The sequence below is a fragment of the Lepisma saccharinum genome, chromosome 4 (assembly GCF_977018435.1).
Source record: "Lepisma saccharinum chromosome 4, izLepSacc3.1, whole genome shotgun sequence".
NCBI lineage: Eukaryota > Metazoa > Arthropoda > Insecta > Zygentoma > Lepismatidae > Lepisma > Lepisma saccharinum.
In genome coordinates this window covers 63,188,639-63,209,975 of record NC_139232.1, presented here as the reverse complement: position 1 = coordinate 63,209,975, position 21,337 = coordinate 63,188,639, and the positions used below count along the sequence as shown (strand labels likewise).

Sequence of the window (21,337 nt, the reverse complement as noted above, 5' to 3'; positions counted from 1 at the left end):
TGGCAGCGCTCCTCGAATGAACAACTTTTGTTGGTTTCGGCTCACTTTGAAACTCCCAAACAGTGGATTGCTGTTTAGTGTCGGGTTCGTATGAATAGATCCAAATTTCGACCCTTGTAACAATGTAGTACACCAAATTTGACTTGCCTCGGTTGAATTTTGTGAGCATTTCTTTACACAAATTTACACGAGCTGGTTTTTGAGCTTCGGTCAAGTTGAGTGGGATCCAACGGCTTGAAAGTTTCCTTATGTTCAGATGACCATGCAAAATGGTATGTATTGCTTTCATGTCCATGTTCAAGGATGCCTGAATCTCACAGTATGTCACATGCCGATCTCTCTCAATCATTTCACGCACAGCATCAATATTACTGGCAACAACAGATGTGGATGGACAACCTTCACGTAATTCATGACTGGGACAGCATCAATATTACTGGCAACAACAGATGTGGATGGACAACCTTCACGTAATTCATGACTGAGAAATGTGCAACCACACTGGAATTCGGAAAACCAATTGTACATAGTCCTATTGGATGATGCTTCATCCCTAAAAGCCAAATGAAGTCGCTCGATGCATTGTTTCGGTGTTAAACTACATTTGAAATCATACAAAATCATTGCCCGAAAGTGTTCATGAGGAATTTCCATTTCTTACACGAAACTACTACTTCAAACTGCTGTGAAAAATAAACGAATAGGCTTAAACAAACAATTAAAGATAATTTAAACATAAAAAAGGTCTATTCTTCCGATTTTTATAATAGCGGAACACTAGCGCCACTGTTGGTGATAGTTTGCAGAAACTTTTCCAGCAACCCTCGTATTTGAGGGCCAACTACCACAGACAAATTAAAGTTATACATAAACTACTGGTCTTCAAACATATACCACTCGTTTTGCCTGTGCGAACTATTATACACTTGAGCAAATAGCCCTTGCTGCAGCACTCTATTTTACACCTTACTAACTTTTCCACAACTGAACGTTCATGAACAACCTGATTTTATAGTTTACATATCCGCATTGACAAAATTAACACCCAATGTAAGCTTTATGTCTGTCGGTTTTTGTGCAAAAGATATGTACAGTCAAAATCTCGGTTGCGTGACTTTTTGGATACCCTGTAGCTACTAATTTGTTTACCATACATGAGTTTATGTGTGTGTCTACCCAATGGCATAGTGGTAACCATGTTATCTTGTAATGGATGAGTATCAGGTTTAATCCTCAGTGGAGACATATTGCATAAAGATTTGGATTCCATTTTAAAAATGTAGGCCCAATTCTGTTTAGACTATCTTAGCATCAAATGAACTTTCACTTTCTCAGCCTTTGATGAAAAGATTATCTCGGGCTATTGACTAGGTGAAGTAAATGTTAATACAAAACTATTATATGTTTCAAGACAATTTAAAATGTTACCATTCATAGTATGTATGTATGCAGAACTACATGCATATATAGACCCCATTTAATACTTACGTTCAGTATGCTACTACAAGGGTAATTTAGATCCTAAAGTTACAATTCCGAGTACTGTTGGAAAATGGCCAGACACATGTAAAAGAATGAACCTCCCTGATTGCATAAAATAATGTCACCTTGTATACAAAGGTTTCCAAGTTCAATCCCCAATGGAGGCACAGTGGTTCAGGTCCCATTTTAAGCTGTAGGTCCAATTCCAATTAGCATATCTGAGCAAAAAGTGGACTTAAAAGAATATTTTACTGAGAGAAAGCCAGATTTTTTAATGAATTTTGTTTGCTATATGTGCCCAATCTATTTTAGTTTCTGCCTCATTTTTAGGTCACTGTACACTAGGACAGTGTTTCTTTTTTTCTTGTTTTTTGCTTCATATGCATGTTCACATGTCAAATTCAAACAATGAAAATTATATCATAATATTAGATTCTATTTACAAAATATGTACAAAAGTACTTTAGTTGTGTGTGTGTTTACATACTACGTAGATATATTTAATGAGCCTACTGAAATATGACGTTAACACTTGGGGAAAAACCATCCATTCAAAAAAGCTGGTATTTTTGTAACTACTGCTAGTTATGAATTCCATGTCAGAAAGTTGTATTTTCAATTTAGACATATCTTTTTACAGTGTAGAGATGAATGATAGCTATGAAACAAGAAAAATTCAGCCAAGTAATGTATTTTCATTGATTTGAAACACTTTGGGGAAAAAAGCCGTGGAAAAAAAACTCCCGTTTTTTTTTTTCGACCACTTCCAACTCTATTTATCTACATTCAAGCGAAAAGGGAGGATTGTGACTTCACTTCTGTGTAAGTCTCTTATGCAACTGTTTGTATTGGCAGATACCACAGTGACTTGTTTTTATTTCACATGACAGAGAATGATGGATAGCATAGCATAAAGAGGCATTATTTTAATAACTGTATTTTTATGTCGCTTTTCTCCCTCTCCAGTTTAACCCAAACGACAAGAATATTTTTTACATGAAATTGAATAAGAGACTGAATTTCTTTGATGTAAATGCAACACCACAAACATTTTAGAGTGTTAGAATGCTATATGAGGATAATTTGGGAGTTATTTAATGTCATTATAGGAATGTGATGTGATGAGAGTATGACTCAGTAACTAGCCTTTCTTATTTTAAAATTGAATTTGCATTGATATTGGTGAGAGTATCGGTATCGGCTCAGCCCTAATCAGCACTAAACCTTATAGACCTAACCTTACGACATAAAATTATGATCACCAATATGTATATATAATGCTGCTAATAATAATTTCACTTCTATTTTGTTTGCAGTCCTTTGTGTTTGATTTACTTTATTTTATAATGCATTTATGCAATGGTAAGCAACATCCTCTCTACTGCTGTTGTGGAATGTTGTGTTGGATGCTATATTCACTTGCACTAAACCCGCAGTCTGTTCTGCTTCACACTAAGGAAATAGACGTACTTTACTTCACAATAACACATTTATGTGAGCTAGAAACAACTGAAAACGTTCACAAACAACATAATTTTCATAGAGGATACAAAATATTTCACTTTGTCGAGGGGGTTACAAAAAAGGTCAAGGGTGCCCAACATTCTAACAGCACACTGCCCTAAAGTGGAAAGGAACAGGGAGGGGGGGAAAATTTTTCGTAAAGCATCTTCCCAGATGGGATGATTTGCATAGGTGGTATATAAGAAATTTCCGGGGGGTGGGGGGGGTGACTCTACTGACTATCTAAATTACGGTTACATTTGCCATGCCCATGTTATTTTCCATTTGTTAAATTTTTCATGGGCAACCAACAATCAAAAGGAACTCACCACTACTTCTTGTGTAGATACACTTCAGCAGTTGCAAATTTTCAGAACCAATCCTTTGATCAACAGTCTTCACCGCCACCAGCTTTATTGTTCAATTTGAAGGCAGATTCCCGATATTGCAGTCTGGAACTCATAATGCTCACTTCTTTCACTAACATCCTAGCTTCACAAAGAAATCGAGCACATTGTTCTAAAAAATAGCACACTGTTCTTTAAAAAATGGATTCGTAAAGTGCTATCGCTCTTGTGTCAAAAACTCCATGTAGGCTATCTTCGTGCACTATTGTTACTCTCGTACAGACGTTCTGTGGTGACAAGTTAGGGTCACGTGACAATTCATTTTTAACTTCCACATTAATTTGGGTGGCATTTTCCTGACAAATTCCATGGACAAAGAAAACGGAAGAGTGGAGGTGGTCTTCAACCCTGGACACTTGTTTGACAGTTACAGGAATAGAGCATCTGTGTTTGCCAAATGGAGATTCCAGTTGTCTGACAGAAAATATTGCAATTGAATGGCGAAGTGAGAAAAAGTAACTAAATTGCCAATCATTTCTTGTCCCCCTCCCCCAGGGATAAAATTTATCAAGCAGAAAGGGGGACACAAGTATCCAGAGGGGAAGAATTCTCCCATCTCCCCTACAAATATCACACTGGGCGTCACCAGTTTTCTTCATTGACCCCATGCTGATCCATACAAGCATCCCCAAACTTGACCAAACATCCCACCAGCTAGGAATTTCCACTTCGAGCACTGTATAATCATATAATGAGGTGGTGGACAGCTCGAGTTATTGTTTTTATTTCATCTTTTGCGAACCACTTTTAATCATGCTAGCAAAGCAGTTTCTGATTGGAGGGAAAAATGTAAATAAACACAATGAGACAATTGTTGTTTGTGACACTGTGGCAATAATAATGGTAACGAAAAGAATCCTCAGTATCATTGTTAAAATTTTCAACTTTGTACTTTTCTTTACGGCAAATAAAAAGTGGCTGTGAATACAATCATTCTCACGAAGCCATTAATGTTGTTTCGTTTCTTTTGTTGTTGTTTTTAATACTGCTTTTCTTATCACAGCATTGCAGATGAACCTGCTAAGGATAAGGAAGAAGGTCCTAAACCTGTACCATTTCATAAGCTGGTATGTAATGTTAAAACTTTGTAATTTCACACATTGCTAACTTTTACATTAACAAGCACATGCTGGTATTAGTTTTCTATTTATGTGTACTGTATGGTTACATAAAGGTAATGAAGAAAGTTATGTCGAACACCTTGAAATGCCAAAAAGTGAAGTGAAATGAATCCCCATGAACATCAATGACCTGTCTCCAATGTTATGGAAGACCAAGGATCCCACTGTTTTAGAAATCTGTGAAAAATGAACCAAGGATTTTATCAAGTGCAGTTTACACCTCATTTCGGAACTGTCATCCTTTACGGTGGCTGTCCATTGAAGGAAAGATATGATAATCGGATGGGGTAATGTCTGGGAACTAAGGTGGATGCGTCAGTGTTTCCCAACCAAGGAGGAGTATGGTGTTGCCCATGATCTTAGATGCCAGGGGTCCTGAGTTTATATCCCAGCCAGGGTGTGTGTGTCCCTTCATCAATTTCATCATATCATCACTCATCCTCATCGCCTCGATTATTCAAAAGTTGCAGAAAAGCAAAGTAATATAAACCAAATCATCCACTTTAACCACCAAGTAGAATACATCTTTGCAATTCACAAGTACAGGTGCCATGTTTTTCAGTTTCTCGTGAACATGTTACAGCTGCTGAGAGTATACAGTTGTGTTGGCAGCAGTTCTCGATGCAAGATACTCTGAATAGTCCACCAAACACAGAGCATATTGATGCAGTGGTGGTTTCAGTTGTCTTGGATCAGGTTCATGTGATCCTAACCATTGATGATTGCAACGTGGAGTATCATAAAGAACCTATTTCTCATTGCATGCTGCATGTGATGTCTCAGCACTCTTTGGTTATTAAATTTCATGTAATTTTCTTCCTGAACCCTTTTTGTTGTAGACAAATGTAATCTGCATTCTATCTCAAAACTGCACCCTATTTCTTTTTTTAAAATGGCAAGTAGTTAAATAACATAAATAGAATAATAAAATTATAATATAAATTAAACAATGAAAAGTATGTAAAACTAATTATACAAATAGTAAAATAATGAATAATATCTGAATTTCTATAGTTCCTTGATGCATCTCCTTATTACTTGTGGATTCGTATTTTCTTTTTGTATTTTACAGCTTTTTTACATAATTTATGCATTTTCTATGTACGAGGCGCATCCAGAAAGTAAGTTTCCCTATTTTTTTTCCCGTGAAAGTAAACATAATGAGCCGTGTAAATTGTGCATGTGCAGCAGAGCTAGGACGTATCAATCATATGCCAGGCGGACAGATCCCGCCCGGCGCCAGTAGCGAGGCAGCAGTGGTCCGAAGTGGAAGTTCGTATTCCTTCTCCCGTCACATGCGAGGTTCGGTCGGTGATAAAGTTCCTGAATGCACAAAGCATTGTGCCAATTGACATTCATTGTCAGCTCTGTGAGGTCTATGGGCCGTATATTATGAGTAAGCAGATGGTGCGTCGCTGGTGTCGGCAGTTTTCGGAAGGTCGTCAAAGTGTCCATGATGAAGAGCGCAGTGGGCGTCCGTCCCTCATCACTGATGATCTGGTTGAGCTGGTGCGGCAGCGCATCGTAAAGAACCGTCGCTTCACGATTACGGAGTTGAGTAGCCTTTTTCCGCAGATATCGCGATCCGTGTTGCATGAGATTGTCAAGCAGCGCCTGCTGTTCAAAAAATTGTGTGCCAGGTGGGTGCCGAAAAACCTGACACCCGAACACAAAATGAAACGTTCAGGAGCAGCACAGACATTCCTGCAACGGTACCATGATGACGGCGATGATTTCCTCGACAGGATCATCACGGGCGATGAGACGTGGATTTCGCACTTCACCCCGGAAATCAAGCAGCAGTCAATGCATTGGCGGCATAGTGGATCTCCGGTCAAGAAGAAATTCAAACAGATGCTGTCGGTACAGAAAGTGATGTGCACCGTGTTTTGGGACAGGAAGGGCATTTTGCTCATTGACTTCCTCCCCAGAGGTGAAACGGTGAACGCTGACCATTACTGTGAAACACTAAGGAAATTGCGACGTGCCATTCAAAACAAGAGGCGTGGCATGCTTACTGCAGGTGTTGTGCTCCTCCATGACAATGCTTGTCCACATACGGCTCGGCGCACAGCAGCTGTTTTGACGGAATTTGGCTGGGAGTTGTTTGATCATCCACCTTACAGTCCTGATCTGGCTCCCAGCGATTTTCACGTTTTCTTGCACCTCAAGAAATTTCTGTCCTCCGGTGGCAATGACGAAGAGCTGAAGACGTCTGTCACACGCTGGTTCCATTCACAGGCGGCAGAGTTCTACGACAGTGGGATCCAAAAGTTGATACCACGATATGACAAGTGTCTCAATTCTGGTGGTTGCTATGTTGAAAAATAGCTGAACCTTTGCTGTACCTGTTGCCAATAAATGGTTTCCTGAAACTATGTTGTTTTTTTTTTTTTTAAAGAAAATAGGGATACTTACTTTCTGGATGCGCCTTGTATTTGACAAGTTTTTGTGCATATTTTACTCATCAGGAAACCTTTTTTACATGTAAGTACCCAATCCTGACTGTAACACATCTGCACAAGCTCAAAAAACAGAAAACATTCACAAACAGGATAATCGGCATAAACCATGCAAATTTTTCCTCTTTCTATCAGAGGCACAGAGGGTAAAGGGTACCGGACCCAACTCGATAAATATGTGCTAACCAGATGGATTTGAGTGAAGAGGTATCAATGAATACACCCTGAGTGTATCGGATCAAATACCACACTCAGATTTAGGGGGGGGGGTAATGTGCAAATACACACACACATTCAAGATGACATGTGGCACAAAACTAGCAAGTGTCACTGAATTGCAAACATTTATTGCAAGAGAACATTCAAATAACAAATGATTTGTGATGTTTGGTCTGTGTTATCGTCAGTGCCAGAATCAGAGTGGCCATGAATTCAAATACCTCCTATAGCTTTAAAAATTCTACATATGTCTCGATCAAATTAGATAGTAGAACTTAAATATGTCTTTATATTTATTTGAATCATGCATACATTATATTCAAACACCATGTAAGATAAATGCTTTTATGTTGTTGATAGTCTCTTACAAGGATTTCCTTGTAACCTATTTTGATACCCATTATGAAAATTTTCTGCCATTCTTTTGTCATTTTAATTGATATTGTGTACTTAAATGTTAGTAAATAAAAAAAAAAGATGATAAATGCTTCAAGAAATTCTGAATTATCAGCAGTGCTGCAAGTGAAGGGGGATGTGGGTGGAGGATGTCACCCCAGCTAGGAAAACTTAAAAGTATTCCCCACCTGACTCATTATCCCCATGCTAAAACATAGCAGTATTCCCCAACCCTACTAGGACATGCCTCAATCAAATATAACCCCTAACAATTTTCACTTTGGTTATTGATTATGAGGTAATCACAAGAATCTTAAGTTTTTACGCTGACCTCCATGGGGGAATGTTTAGCACCGTGTGCTACGACGCCAGGGGCCCTGGCTTTGAATCCCAACCTGGGCATGGGTGTTCTTTGCGAGTATTCCTTCACAATTTCATCGGTCATCCTCATCTTCACGATTAGCCAAAAGTGCCAGAAAAGCAAAAGTAAAATAAAACAACTCAATCAATCAATTCTTTACCTCATAAATGAGTCAAAAATTAAAAGTTTAAAATAAATATATTTCTTTCACTCTTGACATAATTTTTCTAGAACAGATTTTGTGACTACGTATTGTGTTTTTTTGTGCAGAATGATATTTATTGTCCTGTAACATATTGTAAATTGAGTGGGGTAGGTGAGTCAGGTGGAATGTTCGTAGCATTATGATTACACTCCACCTTGTTATTATTTACATACAGATACATATTGTATCTACCAACTTCAAATTACAACGGAAAGATGGTGAGTGCTTGTAGTAACTTATATGGTTATGAAATAAAAATATACACATTGGCAATTAATACAGTGTATAATATGGACAATACATACATCAATTAACCTTGAAAATAACATCCTCTAAATGTCCTCCTCCTGCTTGGATGCACTGTTCGAGGCGACACAGGAAGGCTTTGATCACATGCATCTCAACATGTTCCTTGGAATAATGCATATTTCATGGCGACTGATGGTTCACATTATTACCTGTGGCTCTCCACTGTTTAACTCACCCCAGAATCAAAAAAGATGGTGCTGTGTGTTTCTGGAACAGGTGTGTGTTCCATTGTTCCGGAGCAGTGCCCGGTGCTTCCAGTGCCACAATCCAAATCTGTATTGGCGAACACTGCATGGTATACTAATTGCCTGACTCCCAACTCTCCATGGATGTAGATACACCACACATGCGCACATTCATTTTGGCAGGGTTACCAACTAAATTGGTAGATACAATATGTGCCACCCTGTATTTAATTGGGTAAGGATTGTTAGATTTGAATGCCATAGTAATTCTACATTTTCTTTCACCTCCTGCACGTGTATGCAACATTTTCCATGAGACGAGAATGCTTGAGATAACTAAGACTTGTATGGTCTACTTTTCACAACACAGTTGTTCACAAAATAATACTTTCTACAGCTTTAAATTCACAAATTTACTACAATAATTTTCATAATTCTAAATGCAGTAATTATTCTTTTGTACAACTTGCAAAAATAATTACATAATCAGAACCGTGACCAAGACTATTTTTATTTTCAGTTTGCTTTTGCTTCGTGTTGTGATGGGCTTTTGATGATCATCGGTACAGTTGCAGCCATAGTTGGAAGTGCCTGCATTCCCTTTGCCATTGTTCTATTTGGAAATATTGCTGATGCTTTTGTGTTTAATGCTATGAATGAATCACTTTCCAATTCTTCGTAAGTATGTCAGTTGCTATTTTAAATTTTAAAAGTTGTTTTCAGAACTTCTCTTCTGTGTTCGATGCATTGCTGGCACCAGAAGCTAATAATTAGGGTAGAAGCTGATGCAAAGTTTGTAAATAGTCAAGTGACACTTATGTTAGTGAGTGGAAAGTGTTTTGAATATCCCATGTCATCTTTGTCAAGTTGATTTATCTCGCAAAGAAGACATGCTCACTAAAGTAAGTGAACCTTTGACTAGTACCAACATACAAGTGAGCCATTCATGCCTATTGCAAGAACTGTACAGAGCTACAAGAATCAGATAAAAATAGTAGCAATGGTTATCACAGCATGCTAAGATGCCAGAAGTCCCAGGTTCGAATCATTGCCTAGGCATGGGCATTCTTTGTGAGTGTCCCTTCATCACTTTCATCCTATCACTCATCGTCATCATTGCTATTAGCCAAAAGTGATAGAAAATCAACTAAGTAAAAAATATTAAGTTAAAGGAAATCAAATAGTGACAACTTGCAGTCAAGTGCAGTAAAATTATTTATATTATTATCTCCTATGCAGTGGTGGCTCGTGGGGAATCAACTTGTTATGTTCGTTAAGACTGTGAGTTTAGATAACAATTTTCTAATTTATTTGTCAACATGGTAAAACAAATTGTGATATTTGTTTTTATTGAATAGCACCTAATATTTAACAGTAATACAAAGATCATGAAAGATGGAAGAATAAATAAAATGCTCTGATTTAGCCCTAGTGTTTCCTAACTTAACAGACAGAAAGAAATATAGAAGGAAAGTTTCCAGACAACTTTGCTACATTTTCAGAAATTTTTAATAAGTTGCTAATCTGATCATGTACTTTATATCTACATGATGTAGAATACATTATTGTAATCCATATGTACTTTCCACTGAACACATAGAAAAATAAAAACAATATATGCATGATAACTTTGCAAGTATGTAACATGAATCTGTACCAGACTTCCATGCCAGAGTGGTTAGCACAGCACGCTATGACACCAGGGGTCCTGTGTTCGAATTCTGACTTGGGAATGAAAGTTCTTTGTAAGTGTCCATTGAATAATTTCAAACTCATCCTCATCCTCTGGACTGAGGCTCCGGTATCTCGGCCCATGGCCAGATAATCCTCTATGGAACTTGCGTCATGTGCTGTCCATGTGTGTTTGTTCCATGATCTATTTCATCTTATCGCTATTAATCTTTATCTTCGTAATTAGCCAGAAGTGGCAGAAATGTGAAGTAAAATAAATCAAATCAATCAAATGTTCCCACATCACTTCACCTTCCATTTACTTCTGTGCTTCACCAGCCCTTCACCTATCTACAGTCAATCTTTTGTGTTGACCAAGATGTGCACTCTCTTTACCTGTTCTCAGCAAGCACATAGAGAAAGCAGGTAGGCTCATCTGGTTTGGGTCAGTTCGGTCATTTCCTAGACTCCCTTTGCACACAAAATGTATGAGCCTCTGCACCCAGGCATATACTGGCATTCCTCTTCCGTCATGGCTTGTTGCAACCCTGTTCCATTTGATACCATGTGGTGAGTCAGGAGCAACCTACTCATGAATGCAAAATAAAATGCATTAGGCTCACTTGGCATTAATTGCAATGCAGAATTCAAATACAGGATGTGCTTCATTTTTTGTTAAAAAAAAGGAAAAACAAAAGTTTCTTTTGCTGAGCATTTGTGCAATGTTTTTTTCTTTCATTTTCACCTGCTGCTGCAATGGTGAGTGCTGAAACAGGAATCTTCTCCTGTTGTTCCTAAAGACAGATTTATGTTAACTGAAACTACATTCAGTATTACATGGAATAATGGTAGTATAATTAAAATATACAATGGATTTCACCACCAAAGCTTGAGCTTGTTTTCTGTAATGTTGACAAGAATGTTAGTATAGCAGATGCACTCTGTACTCTCAAGATTTAATACGAAGAAAAATGTAATTACAGCATGAATCAATATTGTAAAATGTTTGTAAATATGGAGATTATTTGTAAAAATAACTAAAAAATGTAAAATATGTGCTAAAAGCTATGTAAAAATATTGAAAATAACAATATCATTTCTTGAGCATACATACTACTATTTGCAAAAATAATGCAAAGTAACATTGATTTTTGCTTTATTTGAAGACGTATTTACATATAAGTCTGTTCACTGATTATGACACATAACACCTGATCCTTTTTATTGTTGTGGTGAAATGGTTCTTTTAATTGCTATTTTAGGTGGCATCCTCCGAAAGTTGACTTCATGGAGGCTGTGACGGAATTTGCAATATTCAATTCCATACTTGGGCTTGCGGAATTTGTTCTTAGTTTCTTGTACGTGATGACATTTAATAGTGCAGCTGAAAGACAGGTAAGCTATTTCATCTGACTTCACTTTTATTCATGTAACTTTGTAGTGATTTTAATATCTGTGTATGCAGCAGGGTAGAAAACTAGAAAAATACAGGGTGCTCAGTCTCCATGCACCTGATTTTCCAATTCTATATTTTTTTATTATTATTATTTTTAATATTTAGAGTTTGCTTATAAAAATTTTTATTACCTTGTTATTTAATAACGTGATTTTTAATGTTTGTGTGTTTTCCGCATAGCATCTACAGGGTGGCAACAGACCTGGAAAACTGGGAAAAGTAAGGGAATTTGAGGTGTCAAAAAAAGTCAGGGAAATGTCACAGAATTTTGTCTTGATTGACTTTTTTAAATTTTTTTTTAAAGATATCATTATGGAACTCTACACGTTAACAGGAAATGTTGTTGCTAAGTTTCCTCAACTTTTAGGCCCCTTTTATGCACAACACAACCACGGAGCTAGAAACCAGTGATGGCAGGAAGAGAGAGAAATTTCTGGAGGGGCAGCAAAATGTGTTAAGCCTCTAAATATTACTTGGAAAATGCATTGAATTATCATTTTTTCTTGTCCGTATGGGAGTAGTAAGGGGACAGAACTGTCAACAGATGGAAGGGATGGGATCGGGTGGCGCCGTCTGATAGTTGTTGGTCATCGTAGTAAGGCATTTTGTTGGACAAGCTGAAGGAACATGGAAACAAATAGGCTCCGTTGATACATACGATTTTTGTCGAATATTGCCACCCGACAAAGTATCTCACTACAACATGCGACAGAAATTGCAAGAATGTCACTCTTATGGAATTAATTTTTGTTGGGTGTCTTCGGACTGCAACATCCAACAATAATCACATGCATAAACAAGAAGAGCTCTAGACTGCAAATATGCTGCTGGAATTTTATTACCCTTCTGGCTCACTTCACCTTATTTAATGTAGCAGTACTTACGACGGTTTGCTTTCATCATCCTGATGTATTACTGGTTTCGCACAAGTTAACATACGTTTACAATGACATTGTACTATTCTTAGTTATCGAGAAGAACCTAATAAAACGGAATATATATTGAATACTATCACAAAAAAGTTAAACATAAATGTACATTGATAAATGTTATAAAAATAGGCAAGTACATGCTCCCAACCTCAAATTTTCTGCAACACTAGTATTGCAATGAAATTAACGCCACTATCTGTCCTGTCTGTTTAAACTCGTGAGAGATGGTCATTAATCTCTCACTGAGTGAAGTTAATACCCAATATTATGAAATAAAATACTAATAATAAATACGTAAATATTTTAATATATTTACTCGAATCATTCAATCATAAAAGTATATCACTTTCTTCAAGAATTGACTTTTCTCTGCCAGCCCACCTGAATTTTCACTTTTCATCTACTGATTTATATGAGGGGTGACCAGAAAGTAATTTCCAATTAGTAGGGACCTTGATTTTTCACAAACGCAAAAACCGTGAAAAATGTTAATTGCTGCAAAGTTGTGTTTAAGAATGTGCAGTGATGTCTGGACACATTTTTTGCCCGTTTGAAATATCGAAATAACGCGGATTTGTCATAAGATGCGAATTGTTGGCGTGTTTAGCATTTTCTTTAAAGCAGTGTTCTAACAGGAGATTGAGTGTTGTGTATCTACCATCACACAGGAGCCACATCTTCAGTATTTGGCACACGAGATGTGTTTTGAATTACCAAGCTAAGTGTGCACCATCCTTATTTGTCCAGCGAGAAATAATGGATCTCAATCGTTAGGGCATCTGACTACCATGCGAGAGACCTGGGATTGATTCCCTGTGGGGGAGAACCGGGATCTTTTCCACCTGTTCAAACTGTTCGGGTGCCCACCCAGAGTCGTATCAAGCGAGTACCTGGAGGATACTTTGGGGGGTAAAGGTAGCCAGGAGCGTGGTGCTGATCACATCACCCCCACCTTCGTCCGTGATCAAAAAAGTGTGGTGCCCTAACTCCACACCCCCTAGATGCCTTCATGGCTTGGTGCTAAACACAGGGCAGCACTTTACTTTTACTTCCTCAAAAATCTGTTCCAACATATCAAACTGCCACGAAAATAAGTAGACCACGTGACCTACAATTTAAAATAATAGTTTAAAAGCACAATGGAAGTACTAAGTTTTGGTATATTTGGCAGAAAAATGCTCTAAAACAAAAACGCGAATTTTGGTAAACGTAACACTAACAAGTCAATAAGATATAATGCCAATTTTTTGTGCAATAATATATCGGTATCTGTCACGTGAGATTGATTGATTTAAAATTTTTGTGTGCGTCGCCACTTATGGTCATTATGCACCCATCTGTATATACGGGGAAGATTCCATTATCTAAAACCCTTACCCTAAAATTTAAAAGGGGGTATGGAAAGTAACTTTCCCAAAATAACTACAAAGATATCAAACTCTTATGAAGAGCTGTAGGCCATGTGACTTACAATTTGAAACAGTAGTTTAAATACACCATGAAGGTATAATTTCAGGTATTTGTCAGAAAATGCTAAAATGAACATGTGAATTTAGGGAAAAATAACACCGAATAGTAATAAATAAAAAAATATACAGCATTTCGAAAAAAAGAAAAATCAAGGTCTCTACCAATTAGCCATAAATAAAACAAGAATATCAGAAGTAATTACTATAAGAAAAATTATAATAAATGTGTGTGCATTACTAACAGTGAGTCCTAACCTAATTTTCGGCATAATCACCACCGTTGTTTTGGCATTTGTCGTAGCATGACACTAAATTTTGTATGCGCATGGCATATGTGTCTGACAGCAAAGACTGGAACTATCTCTACCGCAGTGTAGCTGTCAAATCCTTGTCCTGCCAGAAACATCTTCAGTTGAACAAAGAGATGAAAATCGGTACATGCAAGGCCAGGGCTGTACAGGGGGTGGTCCAAGATCTCTCACCTGAAGTGATGCAAAGGGCCTGCGTGTACTCAGCTGTATGGGGTTGTCAGAGGCGTGGCGTGCATGTAGCCGCTGTTACCGCAGGTAACACCAAAATATAAAGAATTGAAGAACCCGTCTTACAATATTATTACGTACATAAACTGGTAATATTGTTGTAAAGTAAACATTGCAGACTGACATTTTTTCTGACACCGGCAAAAGCGAAGAGGAGGACTGATCCGGTACCCTCCACAGGCAACATGAGGAAAGGGCCCTGAGCCCACCCAAGGAAGACTTTCCGTCGCAGCAAAGACTGAGGAGGAGGCGGGTTAATGGCATGACTGTTTAGCCGCCGTAGTTGCCGGTGATACCTACCGGAAACATACCAGTGTTGCCATATCCAATTGACAGAAAAGAGCTAAGTCGCCTAATCGGGTCTATCTTATTCTGAAGGTAACCAGTCACACTGGGGAACGATGGCGCAGTGGTAGCGTCGCCGCCTTATAATCAAGGGATTCCGGGTTCGATACCCGGTGGAGGCACAAGTGGTTCAGATCCAACTTTAAACTGTCCCGATTAGCATTACTGTTCATGAAGTGGACTTAAATCGCCAAATCAAAATTTAAAAAAATCAAATCACACTGTGGCAAAAGCAAACTACCAAGTGATATTTTGTATTTACACTAAATATCAGCGATTATGAAAGTCCTCTTTGTCCTTCTTCGACATCATGGGCGAGAAGGAGAGGAGAGGGATGGGTATGGTCAACGGGTGAGCTGTCCTTCTAAAAATGTCAACCTAAAATTCTATATTTCACACATATAATATTATTTCGGTTACAGGAATTTGTGATAATTGTTGATAATACTGATTGAGATTGACATACGTTGTCACAGGAATGCAATAATTTTGGATTGAAGCAATGTTTCTGAGGTGGTAGAACTGTTTTTGTGTGAAAACAATACTTACAAGCATAATTTCCCGATTGTTATCTTAGCACGCTCTGAAGTGTCAGATGTCGCAGGTTCGAATCCTCAGCAAGAAATGGTTATTTCAGTGGTCGTTGTTATTATTTTACTTACGTAATTATAAAAAATAATAATTACATACACAAAGAAATAATAATTTTATTTCAATAATTCACCATTCATCCTCATCGTCACGATTATCCTATAAAGCGAAAGCCTTAAAGGTAGCAAAGGACGTAAAATATACGAAATAGTAGTGATGTCAGAAATGAGATTTCAGTGGATTTAGCGAAACATGGGAGTGAGAGTAGTTAGGAAACAGATGAAGACTACATCTACTCTACATACATCTTATTTGAAACAAAAAGTTTCGCGATTTGGGCAAATCTGGTTTCAAAAGAACTAAGATGGCAACATTAGTAGAACTGGACTTCTTGCAGGTTCCGAAAGAAATATTGGGGAAGGGCCGATGCTGAGAGGGGAGGGGGCAAGGAGGGTGCTTCACGTGTTACAAAAGTAAACAACGGTTTGTGGGAGGGACTGTGCAGTGGGAGTTTTGTGACTGGTGTATTTCGTCTTTATGTTGTTTTCGGGCATTGTCAATTAATTAATGAAGCTTGCTCCGAGTTCCGAGGTGGCGGGTTCATCCTATCTGGACAGTGTGTGTAATCGTGCGATAGAAGATATTTTGAAGCAATCTTTCGGTTCGTTATTTTGCAGAAAAAAATCGAAATTGTGGTGAAAGGGAGGCCAAAGCCATTTTGAACGATTTAAAAACCAAGTCGTCTGCTGGATATGACCGACATTTCAATGTTTCGTGGTATAACGACTATCCGTGGTTATGTGGATGTGTGCAGTTGTCGAAACTCTTTTGTTGGCCATGTACTCTATTTTCGGGTGAAAAAAAACATGTCGAATTCAGATGTGGATAACATGGACCATGACCATGACGCACCCAAAAATTCAAATTCAAATGAAAAACTTCTCTTTATGACAGCATCATAGAAGTTTTTTGATTTGATTTGATTGATTTTGCTTCGCTTGTGCCGCTTTGGCTAATTTGCGAAGATGGGGATGAGTGATGATATGATTAAATTGATGAATAGACATCACAAACGCCCATGCCCAAGCTAGGTTTCGAACCTGGGATCCCAGAATCATATAACTATTTTCAAAGTCGGATTGATCTGCTCTATAAGTAGCCTTCAATGTTTCTGTAAGTATCAAATTACGTATTATTGTGTCAACAACCAATGTTTGCGATTTCACTTTAGTCCTTATGTCAACATTTTTTTTCCTGATTAATAACTTTACCAAAATCTAGTATTGAATTTCATACGTACCAGATTAATATTATATGAACTACTTGGAAGGCATTGGGGGGGGGGGGCATGAGGTGGGGAGGCGCCCAAGTCTCCCTTAAATGTCCTACTGATAACCGGTAACACTTTTAAAAATCCACGCCACGCCACTGGGGGTTGTGCACATTGGATTGGCCTTCTGTGAATTGTCTGCACTATTGTCTGACCATACTAGCCCCATCTAGTTGGCTGCACTGTTTGACACTCGGTGGGTGCAGTGCAGGTGTATCCAGTGTCAGGGTGGTGTAAGGGTGGTGCAAGCATATGATGTTCAACCAACTAGACGGAAAGCGGTGTTCAAGTTCAGAAGATTCAACAAATGCCTGTCTGCTGCTTTAAACGGTCATTTGATTAGCTAGTACTCACCACGTGACCATACACCAAACATACACTGACCCAGAACGTAGTGCAGACACCAAATACACTATTTGACTCCAAATCAACGAAGTAGACCACTCAGTGTTGCACCGTGCAACCAACTAGACACTTCGGTGCAAAGAGAGTCAAATTGAGTTAAAAAATTGCAGCCAACTAGATCGGGCTAATATCATTCACAACGTCTGGTCTGCACACCTCACATGATTGCTGGTGGCTCTGTGCCAAATCTGAGCATGCATAAATCTGATTAATACACGTAGGCTACATCGTGGGAGACTGTATGATAGCTGCAATCTTTAACCTAGAACTGTCCTAAAACGGCTGCATTGCAACTGTACCAGATTACAGCTACATGCCACTTCTTCCTGCCCGCATGTGTGTTTCGCTCTCCGGCTACTAGTGCTGCGTACTGGCACCATTGGAGCTCCTTTTCAGAAGCTGTTATTAACAGAGTGTTCCTGTTTTAATGTTTGGTTAGCTAAATCAGGTACATATACAATGCAATTCTATAAATTCCTTGCGTTAAATTTCTAATACCTACATACCCTTTTCGTCAGCAATAATGGTATAACAGCATGTTGTCAGTTTCACAGTACTTCACTTGGATATACTGTACTGAAGCAGAAATCCCATTGATAATGTAAGGAAATTTGACACTTTCTTTTGTACAATTGAATTGTTTCACTTATATGCAAGAGTTAAGTTGTTTGCTTTACAGAGAAGAGAGAAGTAGCTTTATGCATTGAAAAATGAGTGCGCACTCATGGTTCTTGCAAGCAGAGGGTTCCAAACCTCAGTGAAAATATCTACATATAATACCAAGAATGGATAAGGAGACTGATAAATTACAAAATGTATTTCTTAGTTAATCACTCTTCACTCTAATCTCATTTAGTCGTAACTTTTAAAATAATCAAATATTTTATTTTAAACTTACTGTGTATGATAAAATTCCATAATCCTTCCCTAGCTTGTGAATTTTAATAATTTTCCAGATTCACTATTTTGCTGTTTGAATTCAAATCATAGAGAATAGAGAAATTAAGTCAATTTCATAGAAGATAATATTGGTACTTAACAAATCCATACCTAGATCTGTATGAGTGTATTATTTCAATTTGCAAAAACATCGATTTAGTTTAGTTTGTAATTGTCAGGGAAAAATGTAAATTTTGTCCTGGAAAACCTGGAAAAGTCAGGGAATTTCATTTCTGCTTGTTTGTAGCCACCCTGCGTGTATCAATAAACATGTCATTATAAATTTTTCCAGTGTTGCTAGCAGAACTTTAAAATCTTCAGTGATGTGGTAGAGTCAAGCCATATACAGGGAGTCCATAAAGTCCTGCAAAAAACTAAAACTCTATAACTTGAAAACTATTAAGTTTATTAACAAAATATTTTGTGTGTACTTACAGCAAGGTTCAAAGTTTATTTCCTGCTTGTTAGGTTCATTGCCAAACCTCCAATTGTGCACCATTCATGTCCAAACACTATTGCAGTATTTTTGTGAAACCGAGAATTGCGTGCTGACGCATCTACCTTGAAATTGTTCGTTAAAAAACTGCCGAACTTCAAGGGCAAAATGCGCCGGCGCCCCATCTTGTTGCATGTGGACGTCATTGATGATGCCTAACCTATTAAGTTCTGGCACAAGGAATGTCTGTAGCATGTTCAGATAGTTGTTGCCATTTACTGTGTCTTCCTCGAAGAAAAATCACTGACTGAATCACATAGTCACTCGATCCTGGCCTTCCACTGCGTGGCAAATCTGACACACTTCCCGTTGTCTTGAACTTTTCATACCATCTCTTGATACTTGAATTTGCTGGGGTTGGTTTCTCATATGTTATCTGGAACTTTCTCTGCACTGAAACACAAGATTTTAACTCTGCAAACCACAGAAAACACTGTGCCTTTTTCTGGATGGATGCCATCTTAAGTCACATGATCACGTGATTACCAGTGCAAGCGTCATTGAGCAGTGTGACCAGAACAAAACTTTAAACTTCCACCCTTCTCACCCAAAAAATGTGTATTGTTAAACGCAACAGCTAAAAAGTTATAGAGTTTTAGTTTTTTGCAGGACTTTATGGACTCCCTGTATTAGAATGTATTGCATAGTTATTCATGCTCTTACCAGTTGAAACTTCTTTAGGAAGGCCACTTCGGTGCAAGAATTTATTACTTTTAATCCAATCTTGTACTAATTAATAAATTAAATGTTCTAAGATCACATTTCAAAATGTGTAGCTTTATCTGAGTTCGATTTATGGCTTTCTTTACCAATATTTGCACAAATAAATACATTAATAATATGATAGCATTTAATAGAAGCTTGGCTCCTGAGAGTGAGGGGCTGGTGCCTGAATTATTTTTGGTTTTCCCTTCCCATGTGTATAGTGTAATTTGTAGGTTATTTTACATCACTTTCTACACCTCTAGTTTAATCAAGGTAACGAGGAAGAATGTTGAATTGATGAAATAGATGAAGTATTTGCTGCAAGATTTTATACACAAGGAAGTGAAGTTTGGCAATTTGTAAAGTCTATGCAAAGATAGACTGTTTTCATTTTCTCCCCCTGTCAAGATTTGATGTACAGTGGCTGGGAATGAAATCTGGGACTCTTTGATGTAAAGTGTGTGACATGTGAACATTTGGGATATTAACTGAAACTCAGAACACTGAGAACTTGCACGGTTAATATCTATTCTGTCAGGGACACAAAAGAATGCAGTTGGGCATGTAGACATTGCTTGACAATGCATATCAACTGGTTTGCTGAATGTTGCTTTCCAGTTCAGTCAGGTTGTAAAACACTCAAATTTGGTGATATTGCTAGGAATGCAACATTGGCAAGGGTCATTCCATGCCAAATTGCACAGAAGTGTGTACTTTTCTACCCAATCCACGTACTATAATTTTAGTATCTTGAAATTCTTTCCAGAGTTTTTATGCTTTGAAATATGATAAATTCATTTCTCATTCCAGGCATTTAGAATTCGGAAGTTATACTTCAAGTCCATTTTATATCAAGATATGGAATGGTATGATACACATAACATTGGTGATTTTTCTAGTCGAGTGACTGAGTAAGTTTGTAAGTTGTTTCAGATTCTTTCTTTATTATTGTTGTTAATGTTTGTTAGGAATGGGACTGTGGGACTGACACATCATTTCCATCAAATACTATATTGGTATTATTAAAATTTCATATCAGGCTGATCTTAATATTTATTTTTTTACTATAATTGGATATAAATACATTGTCTGTTGTTTTCTCATTTTAGACAATGAAATCTTGTACATATTGATACATAATAAATAATAATAAAAGTACCATGTGTGTGAAATTGATGTTGTATGGTACAGTTGATATCTGGGTAATGTAATTCCTGATTTAATTGATTGATTGATTGTTTAAAATAACATTTTTGGTGCATCAATACTTGGTTTGTTTGTCTGAGTTTTTGTTTTAAATCCACTTTATGCACAGTAAGGCTAATTGGAACTGGGATCTGAACCTGGAACTACATGATTACAAGGTGTCAAAGTCAAACACTTGGGTTATGTGCACCCATCACACTATATGGGACCCAACCCATTACTACATAGCACAGTGGTTCGAATCCCACTTTAAACAGTAGATCCAGTCATCATTAGCCTTCCTGTGCAAAAAGTAGACTTTAAACAACAAATCAATCAATGAATCAACCAACCCCATACTGTAACTAAAATGAACACTTGTATCTGAGGACTAAAATCTTCTTACCCATGTTAATAATGTTAAAAGCTGAGGCTGTAAAGGGCCACTCAGCACACATATGGATAAAACACGGCAATATACACAGCCCTGCAGATGATTATACTGGGCCATTGGTCCAGAAGTCAGCCTCATTGGCCTGCAACGTTGGGTGTACTATGCGGAAATGACATTGACTTTTGGGTGTATCCCCTTACACCCCCAATTCTAGATTTAAGTCATAGCAA

General features: G+C 37.7%; 1 protein-coding gene across 2 annotated transcripts in view; it reads left to right on the top strand.

Moving 5' to 3' along the window:
- Window positions 1-21,337, top strand: part of LOC145986516 (ATP-dependent translocase ABCB1-like) — a 139,877-nt gene that overhangs the window by 9,852 nt on the left and 108,688 nt on the right. For both annotated transcript variants that reach the window (XM_083120622.1, XM_083120623.1), the window contains exons 3-6: window positions 4,396-4,459; window positions 9,171-9,328; window positions 11,584-11,716; window positions 20,339-20,439. In XM_083120622.1, coding sequence (XP_082976748.1) covers window positions 4,396-4,459; window positions 9,171-9,328; window positions 11,584-11,716; window positions 20,339-20,439 — 456 coding nt within the window. The remainder of the gene's footprint in view (window positions 1-4,395; window positions 4,460-9,170; window positions 9,329-11,583; window positions 11,717-20,338; window positions 20,440-21,337) is intronic.